The 24745-nt window shown below is 44.4% G+C and overlaps 1 protein-coding gene across 2 annotated transcripts in view; it reads left to right on the plus strand.

Moving 5' to 3' along the window:
* The window catches only part of CFAP47 (cilia and flagella associated protein 47), a 647660-nt gene that overhangs the window by 92851 nt on the left and 530064 nt on the right, over positions 1-24745 (plus strand). For both annotated transcript variants that reach the window (XM_045022903.1, XM_045023700.1), the window contains 3 exons: positions 502-661; positions 19107-19302; positions 21188-21397. In XM_045022903.1, the coding sequence (XP_044878838.1) occupies positions 502-661; positions 19107-19302; positions 21188-21397 (566 nt within the window). The remainder of the gene's footprint in view (positions 1-501; positions 662-19106; positions 19303-21187; positions 21398-24745) is intronic.

Below are 24745 nucleotides of genomic sequence, written 5' to 3' on the forward strand. Positions count from 1 at the left end.
TAGAATCTCAGGGTTGGAAGGGACCTCAGGAGGTCATCTAGTCCAACCCCCTGCTCAAAGCAGGACCAAACCCAACTAATGCAGTTAATCTACTTATCACACACTAGCCCATGATTGATAGCCAACTTGCTATTACTCCAGGTTATTCTTATTACATTGAAGAAATCCATGTTATATTTAAGATTTGAGAAAATGGTTTTCCTTCTTAGGTAGGAAACATTGTTCTTTGTGAATGGTGAATGCTGTTAAGTGTGCTATCTGTGAACCATGAGACATGCTTATTTTCTTACCTTACAGATATAAACTGCATACTCTATTGCTCTCTAAAGCGCTCTGTTGAACTTTTGTGTCAATTGTTTCTTCTTTGTAGATAAAAAGTACAACATAAAATAGTAACTTGTTTTCAACAGGAAAAGCTTAGTATTTACTGATGTGAAAAATAACATAATGCTTATTGCATTCTGTCATCTTGCATCCTTGTTTACCTACAACTGTTTACAGAAGTTTGACCTGAAGAATATCTCAAGGCAACCGGTGACATGGCAATTAGATCTTGATGGTGCAGGAAAAGCCATAGAAGATGGCATTTTTAAATTTAGTCTGCGTGCTGGAGTTCTTGACCCGGGACAAAAAACTAGTATCACCGTAGGCTTCTGCCCATGTAAGTATTTTTGTGAATTTGTCAACTTTTATATAAACGTTTGCTAAAATTAATGTTCGTTCAAGACTCTGTTTCCAGAGGTGTATTTAAATCTTTCACTGTGAATCAGCACATTTTTTTTTTTGCTGAAATATATTTGAAGAGCTAATGTGCTCAGATAGCCAACTTTGGTAAAAACTGAAATAAAACTATAAACAGCCCCTTTCTTGAACTCCTAAGTTACATAGGTTGAAGCCAGGAAGATAGGAAATGCTACTTTTATCTTTAAACTATCTAGCGCAGGGGTTCTCAGATTGGGGGTCGTGAGTTTATTACATGGGGGGTTGCAAGCTGTCAGCCTCCATCCCAAACCCCGCTTTGCCTCCAACATTTATAATGGTATTCAATATACAGTCGAACCCATTTATCTCGACCTCGGTTAACTTGCCAACCCTATTAAGTCGAGGTTTTACAAGTGGAACCGCCAAACTCCCTCTTTGTCTTATGGGTTTCTCATTCCTTATGTCGATTCCCCGAACCCTAATATCTCGAGCCCGGCTCCCCGCGTCCCTGACCCACCGTGTCCCCAGCCGCCCGCTCCCCGGCTCTCCAGCCGCGCGGTTCCCCAGCCACCCGCTCCCCGCGTCCCCAGCCGCCCGGCTCCCCGCATCCCCGACCCACCGTGTCCCCAGCCACCCGGCCCCGCATACCCGGTCCCTGCCCGTCCCCGCCCGGCCCCGCATACCTGGTCCCCGCTTCGCCTGCCGCCCGCCCACCCGGCTCCGCTTCGCCGCCGCCCGCCCGTCCGCCCGGCTCCGCTTCGCCGCCCGGCCCCGCATACCCGTCCCCGCCCGGCCCCGCATACCTGGTCCCCGCTTCGCCTGCCGCCCCCCCGCCCGGCTCCGCTTCGCCGGTCCCCGCTTCGCCGCCCGCCCGGGCCCGGTTCGCTGCCCGCCCGCCCGTCCCCGCATACCCGGTCCCGGCCCGTCCCCGCCCGCCCGCCCGCCCTGCCCCGCAGACCCGGTCCCTGCCGAGCCCCGCCGCCCGGCCCCGCATACCCGGTCCCTGCCCGTCCCCGCCGCCCGTCCCCGCCTCCCCGGGCCCGGCCCGCCCGCCCGGCCCCGCATACCTGGTCCCCGCTTCGCCTGCCGCCCCCCCGGTCCCCGCGTCGCCGGCCGCCCCCCCGCCCGGCTCCGCGTCGCTGGTCCCCGCTTCGCCGCCCGCCCGTCCGCCGGCTCCGCTTCGCCGCCCGCCCGCCCCCGCATCCCCGGTCCCTGCCCGGCCCCGCCGCCCGCCCCCGCATACCCGGTCCCCGCCCGTCCCCGCCCGGCACCGCCGCCCGGCACCGCATACCCGGTCCCTGCCCGGCCCCGCCCGCCCGGCCCCGCATACCCGGTCCCTGCCCGTCCCCGCCCGCCCCTGCCCGCCCGGCCCTGCATACCTGGTCCCCGCCCGACCCCGCCCGCCCCCGCCCGCCCGGCCCTGCATACCTGGTCCCCGCTTCGCCTGCCGCCCCCCGCCCGGCTCCGCTTTGCCGGTCCCCGCTTCGCCGCCCGCCCCTCCGCCGGCTCCGCTTCGCCGCCCGCCCGCCCCCGCAGACCCGGTCCCTGCCCGGCCCCGCCCGCCCGTCCCCGCATACCCGGTCCCTGCCCGTCCCCGCATACCCGGTCCCTGCCCGTCCCCGCCCGTCCCCGCCGCCCGGCACCGCATACCCGGTCCCTGCCCGTCCCCGCCGCCCGGCACCGCATACCCGGGCCCTGCCCGTCCCCGCCCGCCCGCCCGGCCCCGCATACCTGGTCCCCACTTCGCCTGCCGCCCCCCCCCCGGCTCCACTTCGCCGGTCCCCGCTTCGCCGCCCGCCCGGCCCCGCATACCCGGTCCCTGCCCAGCCCCGCCCGCCTGCCCGGCCCCGCATACCCGGTCCCTGCCCGTCCCCGCCCGCCCGGCCCCGCTTACCCGGTCCCCGCTTCGCCTGCCGCCCGCCCGCCCCGCTTACCCGGTCCCCGCTTCGCCTGCCGCCCGGCCCGCTTACCGGGTCCCGCTTCTTTGGCTGCCCGGCTCCGGGTCCCCGTCCCGCTTCGCCGGATCCAGCCACGTGCAGGCACCGCGGTAAGGGGGCAGGGAGGGGGTGTTGGAGAGAGGGCAGGGGAGTTCGGGGGGGGGTGGATAGGGGTTTATCTCGATCATTGGTTATCTGGACTATTTTTGGCAAACCCCTAGGCCGGTGACATAACAGGGTTCAACTGTATTTTAAAGTGTTTTTAATTTATAAGGGGGGTCGCACTCGGAGGCTTGCTATGTGAAAGGGGTCACCAGTACAACAGTTTGAGAACTACTGATCTAGTGCAACAGGTTCCGGGATTATGCCAATGGAAAAAAACCCTGTTGAAGCTCAGAGAACTAAGAGTGCTGCAGTCTGGACAGCTCAGGAACAGGAAATTGCTTGAAACATTTCTTCTGTCTGTATAGGATAGGATACCTGAGACCTTTTCTTGGGGAAAGCTTAAGGGGATGAGAATAGATTCAAATTAATGGGTTCTTCTGTGAATTTGAGGGACACTGGTTTCAGGCATGCATCCAACTCTAGGGCAGTGTCTGAATGAGGCTCATTAGGTGAGTGTGGAAGAAGCTTGTTCTGTGGATAAAATAATTCCTACACTCGTTTGTGTTGTCAGTCCTGCACCTTTAATGAGTTTATTTTAAGTGAAGTAAAAAATTAAAACTCTCTGTGGACTGAGAAAAATTTGGGGTGTGTGTGTGTGTGTGTGTTTGTGTGTGTGTTTTTTTTTCTAACTAGCCATAATATAGAAATAAAATGCAGTTTATCTTTTTAGAAGGCTTAAGTTTCGGACATTTATATATTTTTTGAACAGTCCTAATTGATTTAGGCAAGTAGATTTTGTGTATAAAAGGTAAAACATATCCCTACAAAAATTCAGGAGGAGACTCTGAAGATTATAGTCACTTCCTGTTCTAGGGTTTCCGAGTAATTACTGTGACAGAAATTGCAATCACGTGTAATACCTTTGGGGGCCATATTGTATTAAGTTTATGTATCATTGTGGGTCAAGGACTGTATGTAGTTTGTGTGTGTGTGTGTGTGTGTGTGTTACTGTGGCTCCTCCAGGAATCACAAACAGTGGGGGGTAATTAAAATGCATCACCCTATGTTGTAAACACCTCCAGAGAGGTTTCACCCCCTGGGGAGGCTTGCCTATATTGGTTAAATCTGGGTTTTCCAAAGACCAACAGACAAGGAAAGGGCTTTTTGATATAAAAAGGCTGCATTTAAGGCCTTTTTGCTGATCCAGCAAATGGACAGGACCTTCTGTCCAAAACCTTTGCAGAAGGGTTGGAAAGACTTTGGCCTCCAAGGCCTCAGGAGTCTGGTGGGTCATCTCTGGTAAGTTTATAGCCTGTATACAGGAACTTTTATTGTTTTTATGTTTACTCTGTAATGCTTTTAGCTTAAGAATAAAGGTGCTTGATTAGGAAGAGCTGTGTGGTTACTTGTATGTGCTGGCAACACACACTGTTCTTAGCCCTCTCAGAGAAAGCAAAGCACAGTCTCTGGCCTCTAGGCAGATTGGCTTGCTGGGGATATCGTAATATAAACCAAGGAATTGTGCAGCCTTAAAACACCTATCAGGAGAGAGTGAGATGTGGGTTTCTACCCAAGAGAGGTGATGTCTGGGAGTCAGACACCTTAAATGGGCCCATGGAGGGACCTAGGGAAACTAGCAACCACGGAGGGGGAAGACAGATGCATTTGCCTTGGAACTGTGACAGTTACACTGCTGGAAAAAATATGGAACTGAACTTGTAATCTGAAGTAAACAAGGGGAAGCATTGTAGTCTAGTTGCATCTTTTTACCAATAAGGTTAAGGGCTGCAGACTGATTCTATATATTACATTCAGAAGACTGTGTTATGTTCTACTCTGTGCACATATGTACATCTATTCTCATGTAAGACCACAATCTACTTACAAAAATATAAATTCTTCTTCGAGTGCGGTCCCTGTGTGGATTCCAAATGAGGGTGTGCATGTGCGCCATGTGCCAGAGCCGGAACTGTTGCTAGTAGTGTCTGTTGACACGTTCATGCATTGGCCAAGCGGTGCGTCCGAGGCTTTATGAGGCTCTGCGGGTCGATGCTGCACCAGTTCCCTCTTCCCGCCACGTGGCCACAGTTGGAACCCTGTTGCTCTGTGCTCTTAGTCACCGTATATAGCTCTTATTCACTGTATACAGTTCTCCTTGTTTTTAGTTAGTTAGTTGTCCATTCTTCATCCGTAGTTAGTTCGGTTGGTTGTTTGGACTTTCGCCTTTGAGGGCTTCTCTACCCTCCCTGACCCGGGGATTATGTACCATCAACCTGGTTTTAAAAAACTGCGCCTCATGCCCTTGTTCCTTCGCAGTAAACAATGGGCACACCCTTTGCCTGTATTGTCTCGGTGAAGCCAACATAGTGTCGTGCTGCTCCATTTGTTGCTCCTTTCTATAGTGGACCCGAGCAGCTCGCGAGCTTCAGCTCTGAAATTTCTTAATGGTGGAGGCAATGCACCCATGTGTGCAGCAAGATCTGGCATTGACAGAACCACCGCAGCGATGTTTGGGACATACAGTGAGCGCCTCATCAGACCCCTCCTATGTGGCACCACTGGCACTGATGAAACCTCACCGTGTGCACAAGAAGCATGGGAATAAGGGTGGATCCCTGACAGGGACCACCTCAAAGAGCAGCATTTCCTCCCTGAGCCGGGACTGTTCGGGCGAGAAGTCGCATTCTACAGCTTACGGTCTGACTTCAACTTCAGCACCAGGTTCAAACAAAGTGTGAACAGAGCATCCTCTAAATGCTACTGCTTTCTGCTGGCCCTGTCTGTGCCGGCACAGGGACCCTTTACTTTGCTCCCGGCTCCATCAACTCCGCTGGGATTCTTGGGTTCGGTGCACCTGGTCTCACACACTCCAGGCTGCTCATCACCTCTCACGCTGATGGTGGAGCTTATGTTACCTATCGCCCACACTGCACATCTCCTACCCAAACGGCCACCCACCAGCATGAGTCCCTGGACACTCCAGTCCCATCGACATTGAAGGTCCCGACCCCCCAGCTGGAACCACCCATTCCTACCGCCGCTTCATCATCACTGGACCATGCCCTTATCCTGTCTTCCCTCTCCCCACTGGATGACCACTTGCAGTCTGTCCCTATTTTTTCACATGGCTACTGCTCTCAGCCTCCCAGTGGAGGATGTTCAGGACACCCAAGATCAATTTCTGGACATTTTTCACCCCCAGTGATGCACCCGCACAGCTTTGCCCATATACTCTGCCATATTGAAACCGGCACAGTGTGGCACACACCAGCCTCTTGTGCCCCTACATCATAATGAGCAGAATGCCACTATTTTGTTCCCTCCAAGGGCACAGATTTTCTCTTCACCCACCTGCTGCCAAATTCTCTAGTAATCAATGCTGCTACTGAAAGTGCCTGCCAGCAGCACTTCAAATCTACATCCCCAGACTGCAATGCAAAGAAACTGGACTTGCTGGGTAGAAAAGTTTATTCGTTAGTGGAATTACAATTCCCTATTGCCAGCTACCAAGCTATTCTGGCCAAATACAACGTCTGCTTCTATTCTAAGTTTGCAGAATTCCAGGATTCTTTCTTCCGACTGATAGCAGGACATCCAATGCATGCTGGATGAGGGCAAACTGGTGGCCAAATTCATGCTCCAGGCTGCAGTAGAATCTGCAAGTGCTGCCTCTCGCTCCGTAGCGTCCGGGGTTGTCCTTCATTGCGACTCATGGCTCCAATCCAGTGATCTTCCTAAGGAGGTCCAGATGATGCTGGAAGACCTCCCCTTTGACAACAATAAACTGTTTAGTGCTAAGACGGACGAGTCCCTTAGTTCCCTTAAGGACTCTCATGCCACCCAGCGCTCCCTGGGCATCTATACCCCAGCCTCCACCTGCCCACAACAGCATCCACCCTTATGCCCTCGTCCTTGCACCACCTATCAACCATACCCCCAGTGACCCTTTGAAGCACCTTGCCATCGCCCCTACCCCCAGCGGCCCCGACACACTTCTTCAGCCACCTGGGCTGCCTCAGCTTCCCACCGACCGTTCAAACAATCGTTTTGACTCGCATCGAGAACCGCGAACTACCACAATCCTTCCGGTCATACCACATGTCATATTCAGGGGCTGCCTTGAACTCTTCACCCACAATTGGAGCTTGATCACCTCTGACCGCTAGATACTGGACATCATCCATCAAGGATACCTGATCAAATTCCTTTCCTTTTCCCCTGCACCACCTACCTGGGGGCTGCTCCTCAGACCCTTCCCAAAACTATTTTCTCAGCAAAGCCATCACCATTCTCCACAAAGGTGCCATAGAACTTGTGCCGCACTGCCACTGTAGCCGTGGCTTCTATTCCCCCTATGTCCTCATTCCAAAGAAAGGGGGTAGTCTATGCCCCACCCTGAACATTGCCTACTTAAACAAATTCATCTGCAATTTTTGCCTCCAGATGGTCACCCTCCCTTTCCCATGGAGCCTGGTTCATGGCTCTCGATATGAAAGATGCACAGTACCCATTACCAATTCCGTGTCCTCCCCTTTGAGATCATATTTATGAAGGTCTTTGCGGTCGTGGCAGCCCACATGCGCTGACTGGGCCACACCCTGTTTCCTTATGTGGATGACTGGCTTCTGGTGACACCCTCCCACTCCCGCTTCCTGACCAGCATTTGAACCCTGCACATCCCCCTATGCAAATTAGGAGTCTGCATCAACAAAGAAAAATCCATCCTCGTCTCTACCCGCACACTTACCTTTATAGGAGCACATTTGGACTCGGTGGCAGCCAGAGCCTTTCTCCCCAGGGACCGCTTTGCCATTCTTGTTTCCCTTAGTACCATGCTCTGACATGGTGCACGCATGCATGCCCGCCAGTGCCGCTCCCATTTAGGACACATGGCTGCCTGCACTGCTGTTACACTACATGCCTGTCTCCATATGCACTGCCTCCAACATTGGCTCCACACAGTCTATGAGCCACAGTTAGATCCACTCACCAAGATGCTGGTCCTCCCTCTCCTGATGGTGCAACCCATCCACAGTCCTAGTGGGCATGCCCTGCTCACCCACTGCTACCCTCACCATAGATGAATCCTTAGTGGGCTGGGGTGCCCACCTTGACAACTGCACAGTTCAGGGTCTCTGGTTCACAGGAGAAGCATGGATGCATATCAGTATCCTTGAGCTCCAAGCAGTTCATCTGTCTTGCCAAGCCTTTCTGGACTTTCTCCACTCCTGCTATGTACAAATACTGTCAGACAACATGACGGCAGTCGTCTATATAAACAAACAGGACAGCGCCAGGTCCCCCTCTCTGTGCACGGAAGCCGTCCACCTGATGGAACTGGTGCCTCCGACACCAAATCACCCTGCACGCAGTACACCTCTCAGGCACCAGCAACACACTGACAAACTCAGCCGTTCTTTGTATGCCAACCACAAGTGGAAGTTCCACGACCCCACTCACCAATCTCTCTTCTACCAATGAGGCACGCATCACTGTGACTTCTTAGTTTGCTGTTCTGTAGCATCGCAATCACTGTGCTGCTCCTGGAGGCCTGGGCCTGGTCTCTCAGGGCAGTGTCCTTTTTGTTCCCTGGATTGCACATCTACTCTATGCCTTCTGCCAATTCCCCTCCTCCCCGAGGTCCTACACAAAATACACAAGGACTGGGCAACAGTGATCCTTATAGCCCCCTCCTGGTCTCGCCAATACTGTTACACTGATCTTTCACCTCTCTGCTTGCCCATTCCCCTTCCCAACATTCCGAATCATCTGATGCAGGACCGCAATCACCTGCAACATGCCAACACCCCCCCCCTTCATTTCACGGCTTGGTATTTGGTTGGGGATCCTGTGTAGACCAGGCCTGCTCTACACCCATCTGCAACATCCTCACTAATATCAGAGGACATTCCACTCACACGTGTTACTCCTGCCAAATGGCATCGCTTCACGGCCTGGATGAGTCCTCATAACATTCCTACCAACTCTGTCTCCATTCCTACTCTCCTAAACTACCTCCTCCATCTCTGCCATTCAGGCCTAGCACACTCCTCCATCTAAGTTCACCTAGCTACACTCAGTGCCTTCCTTCCTCCTGTGGATGGCTCTTCCATCTTCACTCATCCAAAGACCTCCAGATTTCCTCACTGTTTTTCCTCCTATGCGACAGCCCATCTCACCTTGGAACCTCAACCTAGTGTCCTCTCTGCCCTCACCAAACCTCCTTTCGAGCCTCACCCACCTCTCTATGAAGGTTATCTTCCTGATGACTCCACACAGGCTCACGCCATCACATCCGTCTTCCTAGCGGATGTACCTTGGCAGGACATATGCCAGGCAGTGACCTGGTCTTCTGTCCATACCTTCTCCATTCATTATGCCATTGCTCCCCCCACGACGACAGATGCCGCCATCGGTCATGCTGTCCTACACAATTGGTCTTTCCAAGAGCCCTCGCGTCTGCCTCCTCCTGAATACTGCTCACTACTCTCTCACATTTGGAATCCACATAGGGATATGTAGTCCCTAGCCTGCCCCCCTCCTCCCCCGCTGCTCTGGGCTCCTCTGCTGCTGAGTAAGAAGGAACTGGAGCAGCGTTGACCCATGCAGCCTCTTAAAGCCTCAAATGTGCCATGTGGCTGACACATGACACACATGCAGGTCAATGGACACTGCTATCAACAGTTCCGGCTCTGGCGCATGGCGCACCTCTGCACCCACGTTTTGGGATCCAGATGGGGACAACACATTTCAAAGAATCTCCAGTTACAGTAAGTAACTTTCTCTTACATTCGATTGTCACTTTGAGTAAACAGTTGCTAACTTTGGGGCTGGAGTTGCTTCATGTGTTCAAAGTATTTATTTTTTCTGATGTGTAGCTATACCAGTGCAGGGTAGATGATTTTTAATCTTCTTAGAGGGTGTGACTAGGTAGAAGCAGCAGACATGAAAGGTAATTTTACCTGCTGAATGTTGGAGAGATTAATCTCCTTTTCTTTGACTTAGCATATTTCTTGTCAGGTTTCTTTAAAAAGATAATACCCAATGTTTTGGAGTGCAGACTGAGAAGAAGGGGCAATGGAAATGGGGGAGGATGGAAAATAAAAAGTTGGTGTGGTTATTGCCTTTTAGTGCTTTCAAACATTCTGTATGTGGTTTAGCAATTGCGAGTCTGTATTTATTTTACAGATTTTCTCCTTTCTGAGCCATCTACTTTTTGTTGTCATTCAAATAATAGAAAAATCACAAAATAGAGGGCTGTAACTTTACTTCCTGAAGAGGCAGTTTTAATACACATACATTGAGAGATTATCTATGTCTATGCTAATGAATGATGATGATAAAATAACCAGCCCAAGACTACAATACAAAACATAGAAGTTTTTCATTTGTTTTTCATTCTGAGAAAAATATTATTTTATGGCCTTATCCCATGGTGGTGTATTTCTAGACTGAGAGGGGAAAATAGGTTAACAGAGAGAGAGAATTTGAATGACTGTTGAACTGGCATGTGATTAGATCAGCAAGGTTTGATTTTAGGGTTGATGAAGGCAGTATTATTCTTGCTAAGATAAGCTCAAATAAATTGAAGAGAAGAATATTTACAAATGTAAGGCAGTTATTCAAAGTCACATCTTGGGAAGGATTGGTAGACTACAGAGGGGTGGGTGGACATGCATTTCTTTCTCTCCTGCTGGTTTCCAGTGCCACATTTCATTAAGGACTGTTATGTAATATTAGGAAAGCAATTAGATCACATAAGCAATTGTCATAGAAGCTTCAAGGGTATCATGACCGTGAATGCAAGCAGCGGTCATTCACAAGATAATCTCTCCATTAATATATGATCTGTGCTATGAAAAAGCCACTTGTATAAAATAGTATGTTATGAAGACTACTAAGCCAGCTAATAACCTGCAAATACAAAACAATATTGTGAGTTAGTGAGTAAAGTGTGTGTATGTGAAATACACTGTATCTATTCATGCATAGTCAGCAAGGATTATTGATCAGCACTTTTTTATTGAAAGTTGTTTTTTACATTTTACGATGTGCAAGTCTTATGTTTACATAAGCAATAAAAGCATTCTAAAATCAACTGACTTCATAATTCCATATTTTAAATATTATTCCACTATTTGTAGTCTGCCTGTGTATTGTGCCTTCTGTGAAACAATATTTAATCTTTCTTAAAATAGAATAATAAATACAGCAAAACCCACACAGAAGACTTTAATAGTCTATTAAGGAGCATGCTTTGCCTTTTACCTAAAAAGGTTTATTCTGTAGAATTTCAGCATTTGAGTGGACAAACTGATTAGCAAGCTCCAAGTCTAAATTGCACTAATTTGTTTCAACACACCACTGTGTTTGTAGTAGTAATAATAATAATAATAATACCTAGCTCTTATAGAGCACTTTTCCTCAGTAGATCTCAAGGTAATACAAAATGAAGAGCTCCTGCCTGTAACAGGATGTTGCACTAAAGTAATTTATAGCACTAAATTTAACTTAAAGCTAACACATAAAAGGCTTGCACAAGGTGTGGTAATGTAACAGGTTTCCTTACTGTGATGGAAGTGGTTACGTTCAACAGAGATGCTAAAGAACTGAATATATACTTACCTGAAATGATCCTATATTACTGTATAATCCCTAATGCATTAACTAATGCATGAAAGGGATAAAATATGTTACAGTATCATGTCACCCTTTGTAATAATTGTAATTCTTCAACGAAAAGTAAGTTTCAATGGATCCATGCTCTTGGTTTTCATGACTAAGTCATGAGAGTCACAAACTGCTGAGCTTCAGTTCATCTGCAAATTTGACACGATCAGCTCAGGGTTAAACAAAGACTGTGAATGGCTAGCCAACTACAAAAACAGTTTCTCCTCCCTTGGTGTTCACACCTCAACTGCTAGAAGAGGGCCTCATCCTCCCTGATTGAACTAACCTCGTTATCTCTAGCCTGATTCTTGCTTGCATATTTATACCTGCCTCTGGAAATTTCCACTACATGCATCCGACGAAGTGGGTATTCACCCATGAAAGCTCATGCTCCAATATGTCTGTTAGTCTATAAGGTGCAACAAAACTCTGCTGCTTTTACAGATCCAGACTAACATGGCTACCCCTCTGATACTTGACAATTGGATTAGCAAGTTTAAAAGAATTTAGAACCCTTGGGAGGTTTGCTGATTATATGACTGAAGGGTGCAGATGGATGTCACAGCCTCTAACTTCTGGTTCCTTTTTTCTGCTACAGCAGGAAGTTGAATAGCTGTACCCTCTAGCAGTTTTTATGGGGAAAATGATTGGTTTATTATTGATTTTTCTTTTTCTAGGGCATAGCCTTGAGATAAAACAACATGATACTTCCGCTCCCCACCTCAGGAATATGTATATTTAATGTAGCATGTTCTTTTTCTGTTGACATTCATTTCTGTTCAAGATCCATATGCTGTAATTGTACAACATTTAATAAAAAATCGACATTCATAAAACATTTAAAGTTGCAAAGCTAAGTGCTCAGAAATGATGAAACTACTTCTAGTGTTGCACATGAAACTTTAATTCTCCCTCCATTAGAATACACATTATAACCATCTTTTTATTCCGTTTGTACAGCACCTAGCATAGGGGTCCTGATCCATGACTAGGACTCCTAGATGCTACGGTAATATAAATAACTAATAATAGAAATGAAAGAACAAATACTATGTAATCATGTAACTATATATTGTATTGTAATATATACACACAAAAGGCAGAATTTAGGTTGCACAGAATTGATCTCATTATTGAAGAATATTGTTATGCAATCTTTGTGTTGAGTTTTTCAATTTTTTGGTTGCTTATCTATTAAACCTTCATGTTTTCTGAGTATTGTTGTTATGATGGAATATAATTAATTGTTCAATTACTTTGTATCCATTTAAAATAGAAATGGAATGTCAATAACAAAAAACAACCCCTTGCCCCCCAAAACAACAACCTGCTCTAGCTAAGTCACATGTCCTTCACTTAAACATCCAGTTGTTTGCTGCAGCTGTGCAGTGCTCCGTGCTAGCCAGGAGAGTGCTTTGTGTTGGGCTGGTCCTCTGGTGCAAATTAGCTCAGCTGCTCTGAAAATGAGGCCACTTTTACTTAGGGTCCTAAATACAGATTTAGGAGTGCAATTTTCAAATGGGCCTAAATTACCTGGGAGCACAAGTCCCTTTTGAAAAACACATAGTAGGAGCCTAACTTTTAGGGTCAAAGATTGAAAAATTTGGCTGTACTATGGAATGGATTATTGGAAGTCCATGGCTGATAGGCTGGAGGTGTTGGTTTGGGAGGAAAGTCTGATGGTATATTGTGGGAGAAGGTGAATGACTGTATGGCTATGCTTTGAATAGGGTAAGAGAGTGGATAGAGGAAAGGTTGGCTGTCTGTGGTAGAAATGAAAGAGGTTCATAGGCGGCTTTAAAGTAGAAGGAAGGAACTGTAGGGCATTGGGATAGCCTGGCTTTAGATCAGCAGAGATTCAGAAGACGTGGTGATTTGATTGTGTAAGAAGAGAGGGGATTGGGAGTAAGATGCTTTTAATATGGCTTATTTTGCATTGATAGTGCATGGTTTAAAGTGGTCTTGCTTTCTTCCCACCACTCTTTGGGGGCTAAAAATAGACGATAGAGAGGAATAATAATAATTTAGGCAGGTTTGCCAGACCTCGTGAAATTTTCTTTTGACTGTTTGATCCTGTGCCATGATGATACATGTAAAGTTTTTGCATTTGTAAGTGATGTTAAAGTACCATAAATTGATGCAATGACATGTTATTGAAGATGCAGGTATTGAATTATTCTGTCCCAACATTGTAACATGATACAGGTTTTTGAGTATCCGTCCCCTCCCCCAAGTCGAGTCTTACTGTAGACCCATAAAATCTGAAAGAGGGCCCTATACAGTTACATTGTTGTATGCACACACTTGAGGTGCTTTGTGAGGCCCCCAAACACATAAAATGCAGGTATTTCTGCATATTTTCAACTTAGAAAATCTTGCAACATTAATAGAACTTTAGTTTTTTCTTTGTAAGTGGTATAATACTTAACCACCCATCCGGGTGTTTAGAAGCTCTGGGTAGTTAAACTGGGGAAATCCAGCTAGAGCCAAAGTCAAAATTCCTACTTCACCTGTTGGATTTGCAGTGTTTAAGAACCAGACAGTTAGAGGTTAAGTATCTGCAGGAGTGGACACAGCTGGATCTCGGAAAAAAATCATGGCCTAGCTAGCAGCTATAAAAGGAAATAGCAGAAAGGAGTAACTGGGGGGGGAGGGAAGCATGTACTCAAGCTGATTAAAAAATTGTGGTATTCTGCTAAAACCTCCCAAGAAATGGAAAGGCTTTTGACGGGGACCCTGCAAAGTGAAGACTTTGTATTTGAACCTGTTTATAGCCAGGAAGGGATGTTCTGTACTGGGACCTACTGCTGTTGTTGGTGTGGGAGTGCCCGGACTGCGACAACTTGCTTAGCAGTGTTATCGTTTGCACTCTGTTTAAATCAGAACTTCACGTTTTATTTTGGTACTGAAACTCTACAGACTTTCATCCTCAAGTCTGTAGCTGCTTTGAGGAAAGCAGCAGCTTACACTGAAGTGCTTCTGACTGTACCAGCAGAGCCTTTGTAACTGGAAAGCTGCCTGCCGGGCTTGAGGTTGATATGACTTCAGCAAAAACAAGTGGAGCGGTGTTTAACTTTGTGCTTCTGGGGACTCAGTTTTTTCTTGTTGGAGTTATTACTTTGAGAGGTTGAAGTCTTTTTTTTGTTCTCAATAGTTTTATGAAAATTTTTGGTTCTGTTGAAGTTGCGTCTATTTCAAACCCAAAGGACACTTTTCAGCCAGTCAGTTAAAAAGACACTTACAGTGCAGTTAAAGCTGGTTCAATGAAGACAGATGTTTTATTTAAAGCCATTAGACTTGGCTGGCATTTTCAAAGGGGCACAAGGGAGTTAATTTCAATGGGATTTGTGATCCCAAGTCCCTTAGGCTCCTCTGAAAATCCCAGCCTATGATGTTCTACTGTAGTTAAGGTAGTGTTATAAATACTATCAATGGGAACTGATTGTGCCTCATTATAGTTGCAGCTGACTTCTTGTTAGAGTGAATTTGAAACTGAATTTATCTTTGAATTTAAACTACACCAGAATCAATGCAACTGAAACTTCACATACATATCATTTTTGAGTTTATGGGAAGTTTGGGGCAATTAAGACAAAGTGCTTCATTGAAATGAATTGTCCGGATTTGTTGTTCACTTTTAAAAGAATGTCCTAGTGCTTTTTTTAACCTCTCATGAAATGTTCATTTAAAAGTGCCTTGCTTTAAGTTTTAAGGGGGTTGTGAGTAGGACTGGAGAAGATTCTTCAATGGGTAAGCCTAAGAATTCAAAACACCCAGGTGTATGTATAAACACAGATATATATTTAAAAATAACACCTATTTATGTTTTAAGTGTATGTAATATCCACCTTGGGTTCATAATACATCTGTTTGTGTGCTTTGCAAAGTATACATGACCCCACAAGTGGTGGCTGGGACAGAATGGCTGTCAAGAAACCACAGCGGTTTGACCTCAGAAATGTAGATGAGGGAAAGCCACTTGGGGCCACTTTTTCCCCATCCTTGTGTTAAGTAGATGTATAAAAATCAATGGAACTATTTAAGGAATAAGGCTCTGGTATAGGTAAACATCCCTCTTCAGGAAAGTAAAGAGATCTATGCCAGTACACAGCTAAGTTCTCCCAAACAACCTTAACTATGACCCCATGATGCCCAAATGGACAACCATCAGGAACTCAGAGACCTGCTTAAGGAGGAAACTTTATAAATGGGCTTTTCCTGAAACTGGTGACTGAAATAAATGTGTGGCTACATCTTTTTGTTTGCCGTGGTAGTATGTAATTGGAGTATTTTTTTTCTTTGTTAGTTTGTTTCCTATTTTTGGTTCTGCAGGATCAGAAAGGAAACTCTCTCTAAAATTTCAGTAAGTGTTTCTGTGGTGCTGCCTTTAGAGTCTTTTCTTATGAATTAGGACAATTACTCTCCCCCCCCCCCACACCAGTATCTCCAGGATTAACAAGAGGAGGAATTGCTTAATTCCATGGATTCCAACAGCTGTGGGCAAAATTAAGTGGACAAATTTGTAAACACTATGAAACATCCCCAAGGAAAACGCCCACATCACGTTGCAATTTGACTATGGATATGGCTACACTTGCAGCTGTACAGCGCTGGGAGTTAAACCTGGCTTCGTACAGCTGAATAGGGAAAGCGCTGCAATCTGGCCACACTGACAGCTACCAGCGCACTGTTGTGGCCACATTTGCAGCATCTGCAGCGGCATTGGGAGCGGTGCATTATGGGCAGCTATCCAAGCGTTCAGGTGGCTGCAACGTGCTTTTCAAAAGGGGGATGGGGTAGGGTGGAGTGTGACAGGGAGCATGGGGGGGAGAGAGAGTGGATTTTTGGAGCCGACACTGTGTCAGCAGCTGCAAGTTCCGACCCCCTCCCCCACCCCCTCTTGCTCACTGAAAGCAAATAGCCCTCTTTGTTTTTTTCCTCACAAACCAGATAAGCAGTCTCCCTGAAACAGACCCCCCACTTCCTACCCCATGCCGTGCTGCTTCTCTCCTCAAGCCTCCTCTCTTCAAGTAAACACTAGCTGTGGGCGTTCCAAAGGGAGCTCATTCACAGTAAACAGGAGCTGTGTTCACAACAAAACAAACAGAGGCATCACAACAAAACAAAGAGAGTTATCTTTACTTAAAAGGATTATGGGAAGGTTCTGGAGGTCAGTTACAGCGTAGTAAGATTATTCCCTGTTTACACTGGCACCCCAGCGCTGCTGCAGCAGCGCTATTCTCTTTATTTCTCTCGTCGAGATGGAGTATGTGCAGTGCTGTAGCCAGGGAGATACAGCGCTGTATGTGCCTTGCTAGTGTGGATGGGGAGTGAGTTACAGTGCTGTAAAGCCACCACCAGCGCTGTAACTCTCAGGTGTAGCCAAGGCCTACCATATAGCAAATGATGGTGGAGTATTAGGTAGTAGTGTAGCACAAGCTTTGACTGTGATCACTAGAGGTGTAGCTAACATAACAAATACTTCCCATAGTATGCTAGATATGTAGTTTTCTCTGGCTAACTGATTTGAATAATTGTCTGGAATCAGACTGACATTCTGGTTTAATATGATTATCTTATTCCTCTTGTTCAGTTTGTGTGGTTAGTGCTGTTGTGCAGTAGTAGAATTTTTCGAATCCTGGTCAGTTGTGCTTTTAAGGTAGAAGTAGAATCTGGATGAGATTATTGTGCCCAGAAGAGGGTGAGTGGGCGTGGCCAGTTTTCTCAGATTTTGAGAAAGCAATGTCACATTTAAAGGAGGAAAAATTGTGAGAATACAAAATCCCTGCAAACTTTAAAACATTCATCTGAATGGTTGAGGTGACAATGCTGGACAAGTGGAGCAGTAGAAAAGAGAGAGAAAAGTTTTGTGAGGAAAGTTGGTTATTGTTAGTATGTAATCATGTCATTAAGATACCTTTTAACAGAATGGAAATCAAGTGCACTTGGCAAACTATTGCTATTTTCCCCCTCAGGACTCCTGCCTCATTTAGTACACAGGATGGAGCTGTTCTTGGAATGAGTCAGCTGTGCAGTGAAAAGGCAGTTGAATGCTGCCCTAGAGAACTGTATTCTATCACTGCCTCTGCCACAAAGTTGCTATATGTTGCTGGGCATGTCACACAAGTCACAATTTTCACAGCTGGCTGTAATGTGTTCCTCATTTTCTGGGTACCCAACTGGAGACACCTATGGTCGGATTTACAGAAGTGCTGAGTAGAATTGAGCAAATGATTGATTTATTGGTTTGGAAGCCAGATGGAAAAAATCCCCTTTTCCCCCCTCCCAAACTGCTTAGTTTCAAGCAGAAACTGATTCTCCTTCTCCACCCCCCCCCCAGTGTTTCTTGATGAAACAAACAAAAACATGGAAAAATTTTGTTCAGGTCAAATGGTTTTCAAATAGTGATCAAATAGTGATCAAATCCACATTTTCAAAAATCTTGTTTTCATTTTGTTTGATCAAAACTAGTTGCCAAATTAGATTTGAATTTGCAAATAGTTTTGGTGCCCTGAAAAATGCATATTTTGATAAATTTAGTATTTGCCATAAAAATTTCACCCAGCTGTAATGCTGAGCATTCACAGCTGTAGCTGAAGACAACGGAAGCTGTGTTTGGAACATGTAAAGTGCTATGTAATGCTGAGTACTCTGAAAAACTAAACCCTAAGCATCTCAAATTGTCACCCCAAATTAATGGAGACTTGACAATTTTGGTCTTCATTTTCCTTTCCTCTCTGGGGTGTTGTAAAATACATTAATTAAAGAACTAAGATACTATGATAGCATCATAGAAAAGACTATGAGGAAATTAATAACTGTGTTGAGAACAAGGTTTGGATGACATGCAGTAAATAATGCATGGGGACGCACATTGAGTAATTAAGATAAAGAGAAACACTGAATAGTGCTTATTCAGTGAGCATTCTCCAACCTGTGCACTGATTGAAGTAGGGGTCATGTGAAAAATTAGTATCTGATCAGGTAATGAGACCAAGTTAAGGCAACCATAAATCTGATATTTCCTAAATGAGTGTTTGACTTTGCGAACTTAATGCTTTTTTTTTTAATTTAATTATTTTGGATGTAATAGATATATAGGATGAAATCCTGGCCCTGCTGAAGTTAATGTAAGTTTTGGCATTTATTTCTGTGGGATCGGAATATCATCCTAGAAGTTTTTCGTGTATTTGCAGATGAGATGTGAGAGGCATTTTTATGTTGGAAACAGTACAGGGCTTTGGAATCTGGTAGGTTGCATTTATATTTTCAGTTATTGGATCCCATTATTTTGATTTAGAGGTCCCATAGGAATTTGACTGCATGACAGTGCAGGTAGAGATGGGTGGTTTCACATTTCATGGTGCTTAAGAATGGATATACGTCTCATCAACTGCAAGAAATATTTTATTTTTCAATAATTTTGAAGAAATGCCAGAATTTCAAAAAGTTTCCTGCTAATAAACAATATAAAAAATGGGTTCCAAGTTTCCAGGACAAGTCACTTGTAACTATTTTTTTTCTTCCTAACTTATCGTAGTAGACTAGTGCTGCAGATTGTTTTCATGTTTGACTGTATTTTGAAAACAAAAGCAATATGCTTGATTAGAAAGTTCTTATCAGGTTTGTGTCTTCAGATGATTTATTTTAATTATGTTCGTATATTTGTTTGATTGTTCCATTTTTCATTAGCTTATCCTGGGACATATGGAGCTGAAGTGCCAGTGTTTCTGAATGATAACCCATCTCATTGCAAACTATTAACTCTGTCTGGTACTGTCAAGTTACCTAAGATAAACTTTGATCCCCCGTTTTTGATATTGGTGCCTGTTCCTCTGGATATGAAAACTGAGACGTATGTCAATATTATTCCAAAAGACTACTCAAGGTAAATCTTCACTTAAATTCCAGATTAATTTGCCATAAACACTATAATTATAACGCTTCCTCTGTTTTCCGCTGCAGGAGGTACTAGATAATTGCTGTGTGGGTTGGTGTTAATATCACTGTCTGCTCAATGGAGGAAAATGCCATACTTAGCAGGAAATAGTGATAGTGAACAGCATTTTATCCTCATGAAATATCATTTCTTTACTAGCTCTGTGCTCCAGAAATGTGTCCGTCCATCATTACAGGACAGATTGTCACACTTTTTGTACTTTTTTGGAAAGCACAGCAGAACTATGAAAAAAGCAGCAGCTATGAGAGCTTCTCAGTGACTTCAGCCTGAGAGTCACATCATAAGCTTGTTATTTTTTTTTTGATGTCATGATTAGATGAAAACATTGTAGCTGTTGTTTTTTCTCTGGCAAATTGATTAGAAATCCTCAAACGGTTATTTTGGGTTAGTATGATTTTGTTAGACACATCGATGAGTCACACTGGATGTACTATGATTTCATTATCTATGCAAGGCTGTATTATATTTCAACAAAACAAACATTAATCTAAAAGTGTCTATACATTAGATTTATTAATGATTGCACCTTTTTATTCATTTTTTTAGATCTCCAAAATGACACTGTTAAACTGAAGATTTGAAAACAGTCAAAAACTTTCTTTTAATCTCCATACTGTATCGCAAAATGTATTAGTTCAGAGTTGGTGCAATATTTGGTTAACAGATGCCTCCTTGAGTCCTTTATCATGGGTTTTGTACCATATAGCATTGTACAGCTTAATATTTTTGAATACTAGGGCTTGGTAATGGTATCCAGAGCTTTTACATTTTAGGGCACTAGTTCAAATACAGCTCAAAGCAATAGTGGTTAAAGTTACCATCCGATAGGTTTTTGTTACCAGTGTTAAATGATGGTATGGTCTCACCATAGTTTCCAGTGGATAGGTGCTAACATATCAAAAACTAATACTGCATTTGGTGACATTGCTAGCATGTTAGGCAGAACTTGAATTGCTCCCTTACCTAGTACTAGTCTCTCCAGGTAAGAGTTGAGGCACACTGATATGACAAGTGTTAGGAAGCTTGTACTTCCTCTACCTGTGATACATTTTTTTCTGTGGTTAAATAATAAATTTCATTTTCCAGTGCAGTTAGTGGCACATTTCTATGACTAGGTATTGCAGTGTCAGAGACCCGAATGAACATCTTGCATCCACTTTCCTACAGATGATGGTCATTTGTAGGTGGGGTGAATTACCTAGGATTTCTGTTGAGAAATAGTAATTTATTGAATGACTGTTGTCAATAATACCACAACTGGATCAAGCCAGACTCCATATGGGTCTGGGGATTTACTCACATAGATTTGATTGCAAGATTGGTGCCTAAATTAGTGTCACCAGGGGAAGTATTTCAAAATGTCTCTGTCCAGGAGGTTCCATTTTGTGCAAATAGTTATAGAGTAAAAGCTGTTTTGAACACTAGAACAATTTGATAAGTGTTAATACAATTAAATCAATATAGAAGAAAGCTTTAGCAATAGGTGACTTTTAAGGAAACAAATAAAAGTAATACTTAGGCCTTAGTTATAACAATGGTCTGTAAAAATTCTTCCATACAATGCTGAATTGCAGTGGGTCACTACAGAAAACTAATTGCAGTACATTTGTAAAAGACAAAATGGCATGTTAAATGTTAAAGGACTTATAATTTTTCAGTTAGTTTCAGTTGACTAATAATTTAAAAAACAAATTTGTGCTATGATCATGGTTCATGTATCGAGCTGCGAAAAGCAGTTTGATAGATGTGTGACTTAACTTTGCTCCCAAAGGGCAACAGTAACAAACATCATTATTATTGATTTTTAACACAGGCCGTCAGCACTACAAGTTGAAATTCCAGAGCTTGAACTTGAAGATGGTGACAGGATTAATCCCCTTTCTGTGCAGTTTCCAAGTGGCCAAGTTATTGCAGTCTCACCAGAGGGGACAAATGTAGGACTCACTTGTCATATCAGCTTCAGGTCATCGAGGCCAGTGTCATTTTTAAGGAACATATTCTTCATCGATGATGAAAAAAACAGGTAATGCATTTAAATTAAGTCCATTTGGGGGAAGGAAGGGTACTCTCCATGTTGTGGAGAAGTGTGTAAGACACAAACCTTATGACATAAACTAGCTGGAAAAAAATGACAAGGAGTCCCTAATATAAACTAATATATTTGAACGTGAACTGAAGAAATACATTCTGTTTTGAGCAGGATTCCAGTTCCAAATCATGCTATTCAGCTTTGCCCTTAACGTTTAAATCATTTCAGAATCTTGTATTTGCTCATACTTTGCTCAGTTTTTCTCTTTTCCCACTCCCTCATATTCACTTTTGAGAAGTGTTCTGTTGAGTAAACAAATCCTACTATTTTTGGTCCAAATTGTTTTGTTGTTGTTAAAAAAAAAAAAAAAAGTTAGATTTTTTTTTGGTGTTTGTATTTTAAATGATACTGCTGTTGAATAGGAGGAAGTATCAGCATGAAATATGGTGTTCCTATCAATTCAGCTTTGAATCATAGAATATCAGAGTTGGAAGGGACCTCAGGAGGTCATCTAGTCCAACCCCCTGCTCAAAGCAGGACCAATCCCCAGACAGATTTTTGCCCCAATCCCTAAATGGCCCCCTCAAGGATTGAACTCACAATGCTCAAACCACTGAGCTATCCCTCCCCCCTTTGTGAAGTGCTTTGCAGTCTTCCAGAATGAAATCCCCTTATTAACCTAATATATCATCATTTTAATGCATAATTCATACAATACAATGGAAAAAAACCTTTAGAAGTCTATTTAAAGAACAAAATCTTTCTGACTGTAGGGCTGCATAAACCTTGCAGGACTTGTTTTGTGTAGCTAATGGTCTGCAGCAGTTGGCAACTACCAAACCTGTGTTCCCTTTATTTAACAGCCTGGAAGCTTAATGGCTAAATCCCAGAAAAGAGGCTTGCTTGGAACAAGTTTGCTAGGTCTTACTAAGCAGTGGAAAGCCCTCCACTGGGGCCGCCTGCCTGTCAAATGGAAGTGCTTTTCCGTCTGGGCGTAGCAAACTGGAGTTTCTCCAGTGCATTCAAACATCCAACATATATGTGACTATTTGCTGCACCTGAAACAGCAATGCTTAGCAGGTTCCTCTATCAAGGTTCACCTGGCAGTGAGACCAGCTTGCCACCCTCATGTGGATAACATTCTGTTTTTTCAAGTGACATGACAATCAGATTCCTTAAAGGCCTGGAAATGTTGTACCCTAAATTAAGAGAACCTGTCCTCACCTTGGGACTTGAACCTGGTCTCGTCTAAACTTATGGGACCACCATTTCAGCCTTTAGCAATGTGCTTCTGTAAGGTGTTTTTTCTAATAGTCATCACTTCTGCCAAAAGTCTCTGATACTTTGTATTGTAGTATAATATGTTGCACAAGAAACTGAATATATCTTAGAATTAGAATGGTGCAAAGAGCTGATAAGCACTTCCTTAATTATTTGCCTGTCACTATTTCTACTGTGATCTCAATTTTCAGGGTTAAACATTTTGTCCTTTCAAATCTTATGATGGTATTAGGTTTGCCCTAAATATAAAACTAAATATTTATAATATTTTTATGAAAGAATTGTATGAATACTTAAGTAATTAGAGAGGGAGTGGTTGGAATTTTTATGTTCTGTTTCTTGATCTATATCAATGTAACTCCACTAAGAGTCTTCTCTTTTTTTGTAGACCCATTTTATTTACTTCTAAGATAAACTGTGAATTGGGACGTGGTTTCTTTGTAAACCTTTCAGTAATTAGTAAGAAAGGGTAATATAAAACAATAGAATTTTGAGGCTTGAAAAATAGCCACTCATCAGGCGCAGTAGTTAGTTTCAATAACTCTTCTTATATGATACAGTAGCAGCTTATCAAACCTTGTTATGGAGGGATAAACCATTTTAGTGTGTAATAAACCTTTATCTGTACTGCCATTAAAATGAAAGAAGGAATACCACCATTCACTTGAAGAGGAATTTAATTGAAAAAGCATTCAATAAAAAGCTGGCATTAAAGTAACCTTCTTTGAGTAGGTGCAGACGTGTATTGCACTTAGGTATTTGCACACCCAGTGCACTGGAGCTGGAGAAATTTGCCTAGCAGCACCCGTAGGGGGTGGCGCTCGCACCTCGTGGCCATAGCCCGTCACCTAGCTGCACGTGGCAGTGCAACACCGGCCCTCCTTCAGTTCCTCCTTACTGTCTATAGCTGAGTCAGAGCTCTGTGTGGTCTTAACCTCTCAACTAGTTTAGTTTTTTTCCCCTTGTTGTATATAGTTGTAGTAGTTTTGTTTTATCAGTGATGCCCTCACAGGAGTTTAAACATTGTTCTTTGTGTGGCGGAGCAATCCCACACAGTGATCCCCACATACGGTGCTTCGGGTTCCTGGAGCGCTGCTGCAGGTGCCTCTCCGAAGAAATGGAGGAGCCATACCCTGTCAACTGTGCTGAAGAAGAGATTGCATGATCTCAATTGAGACTGCTTTTGGTTTTGGGGTGACTCTTTTGCTTCCCTGAGGAAAAGCATGGACTGGCATGGGGTTGGTACCAGTGTGCAGGATGGCATGGGTACCTTTAACCCTTCCTTGATACTGAGTACAGAGGTTCGAAATCCTGTACTGTTCTCTAGTTGCAGCCTCCAGGCATCTGTTGAGTCTGGCACTGACGAGGGAGATGCTAGTACCGATTGTTTCCACCTCAGCAGCATATCAGGCAGGTACAGATATCCTTTGCTTCTTGGTCCCAATCTTTCCTTTGGTCCAGGACTTTGCTATCTGTAGCTCTGGCAATTGAACAAGATGCTGAACCCTCGGGTCTCTTGGCACTGCACCCCAATATTTCCCTTCCATAGGTTGTGAAAGCAGGGCTGGTACTGGGATGCCTATGGGTGACCCCGGCATCAGGAATCTCCTTGGCACTGCTGCAGTCGGCACCACAAATGCTTCTGTGGCAGCTTTCACTGCCCTTGACGTCAGCACCATCAGACACTCTGGTACCGCTGCTGACTTCAGGACCAACACCATTTCCGAAATGGGCATGCTCAGTACTGATGGTACCACTTATTCTGGATGATGGACGAGTCAGACTGGTTACTTTCACCTCTGGTCTCGTTCCACCCTTATCTCTGGGATCCTGAGGCTCCTTGGTATAGCCTTTTATTTTATTTAACGTGAATTTTGTAATATGGTGGTATGCCACCGTGGGCTCAGGTCTGGTGACTACAGTTTCAAGTTCAACAGACTGAAAGTCACCTCTACTGCTTGTTTCAGATTTGGAGTTTCTGGGAACACACAAAGACCAAGGGTAGTGACCACTCATACATTTACAAATACAATGTCTAGTGTGTTTTACAAGTTTTATTAA

The sequence above is a fragment of the Mauremys mutica genome, chromosome 1 (genome assembly GCF_020497125.1).
Source record: "Mauremys mutica isolate MM-2020 ecotype Southern chromosome 1, ASM2049712v1, whole genome shotgun sequence".
Lineage (NCBI taxonomy): Eukaryota > Metazoa > Chordata > Testudines > Geoemydidae > Mauremys > Mauremys mutica.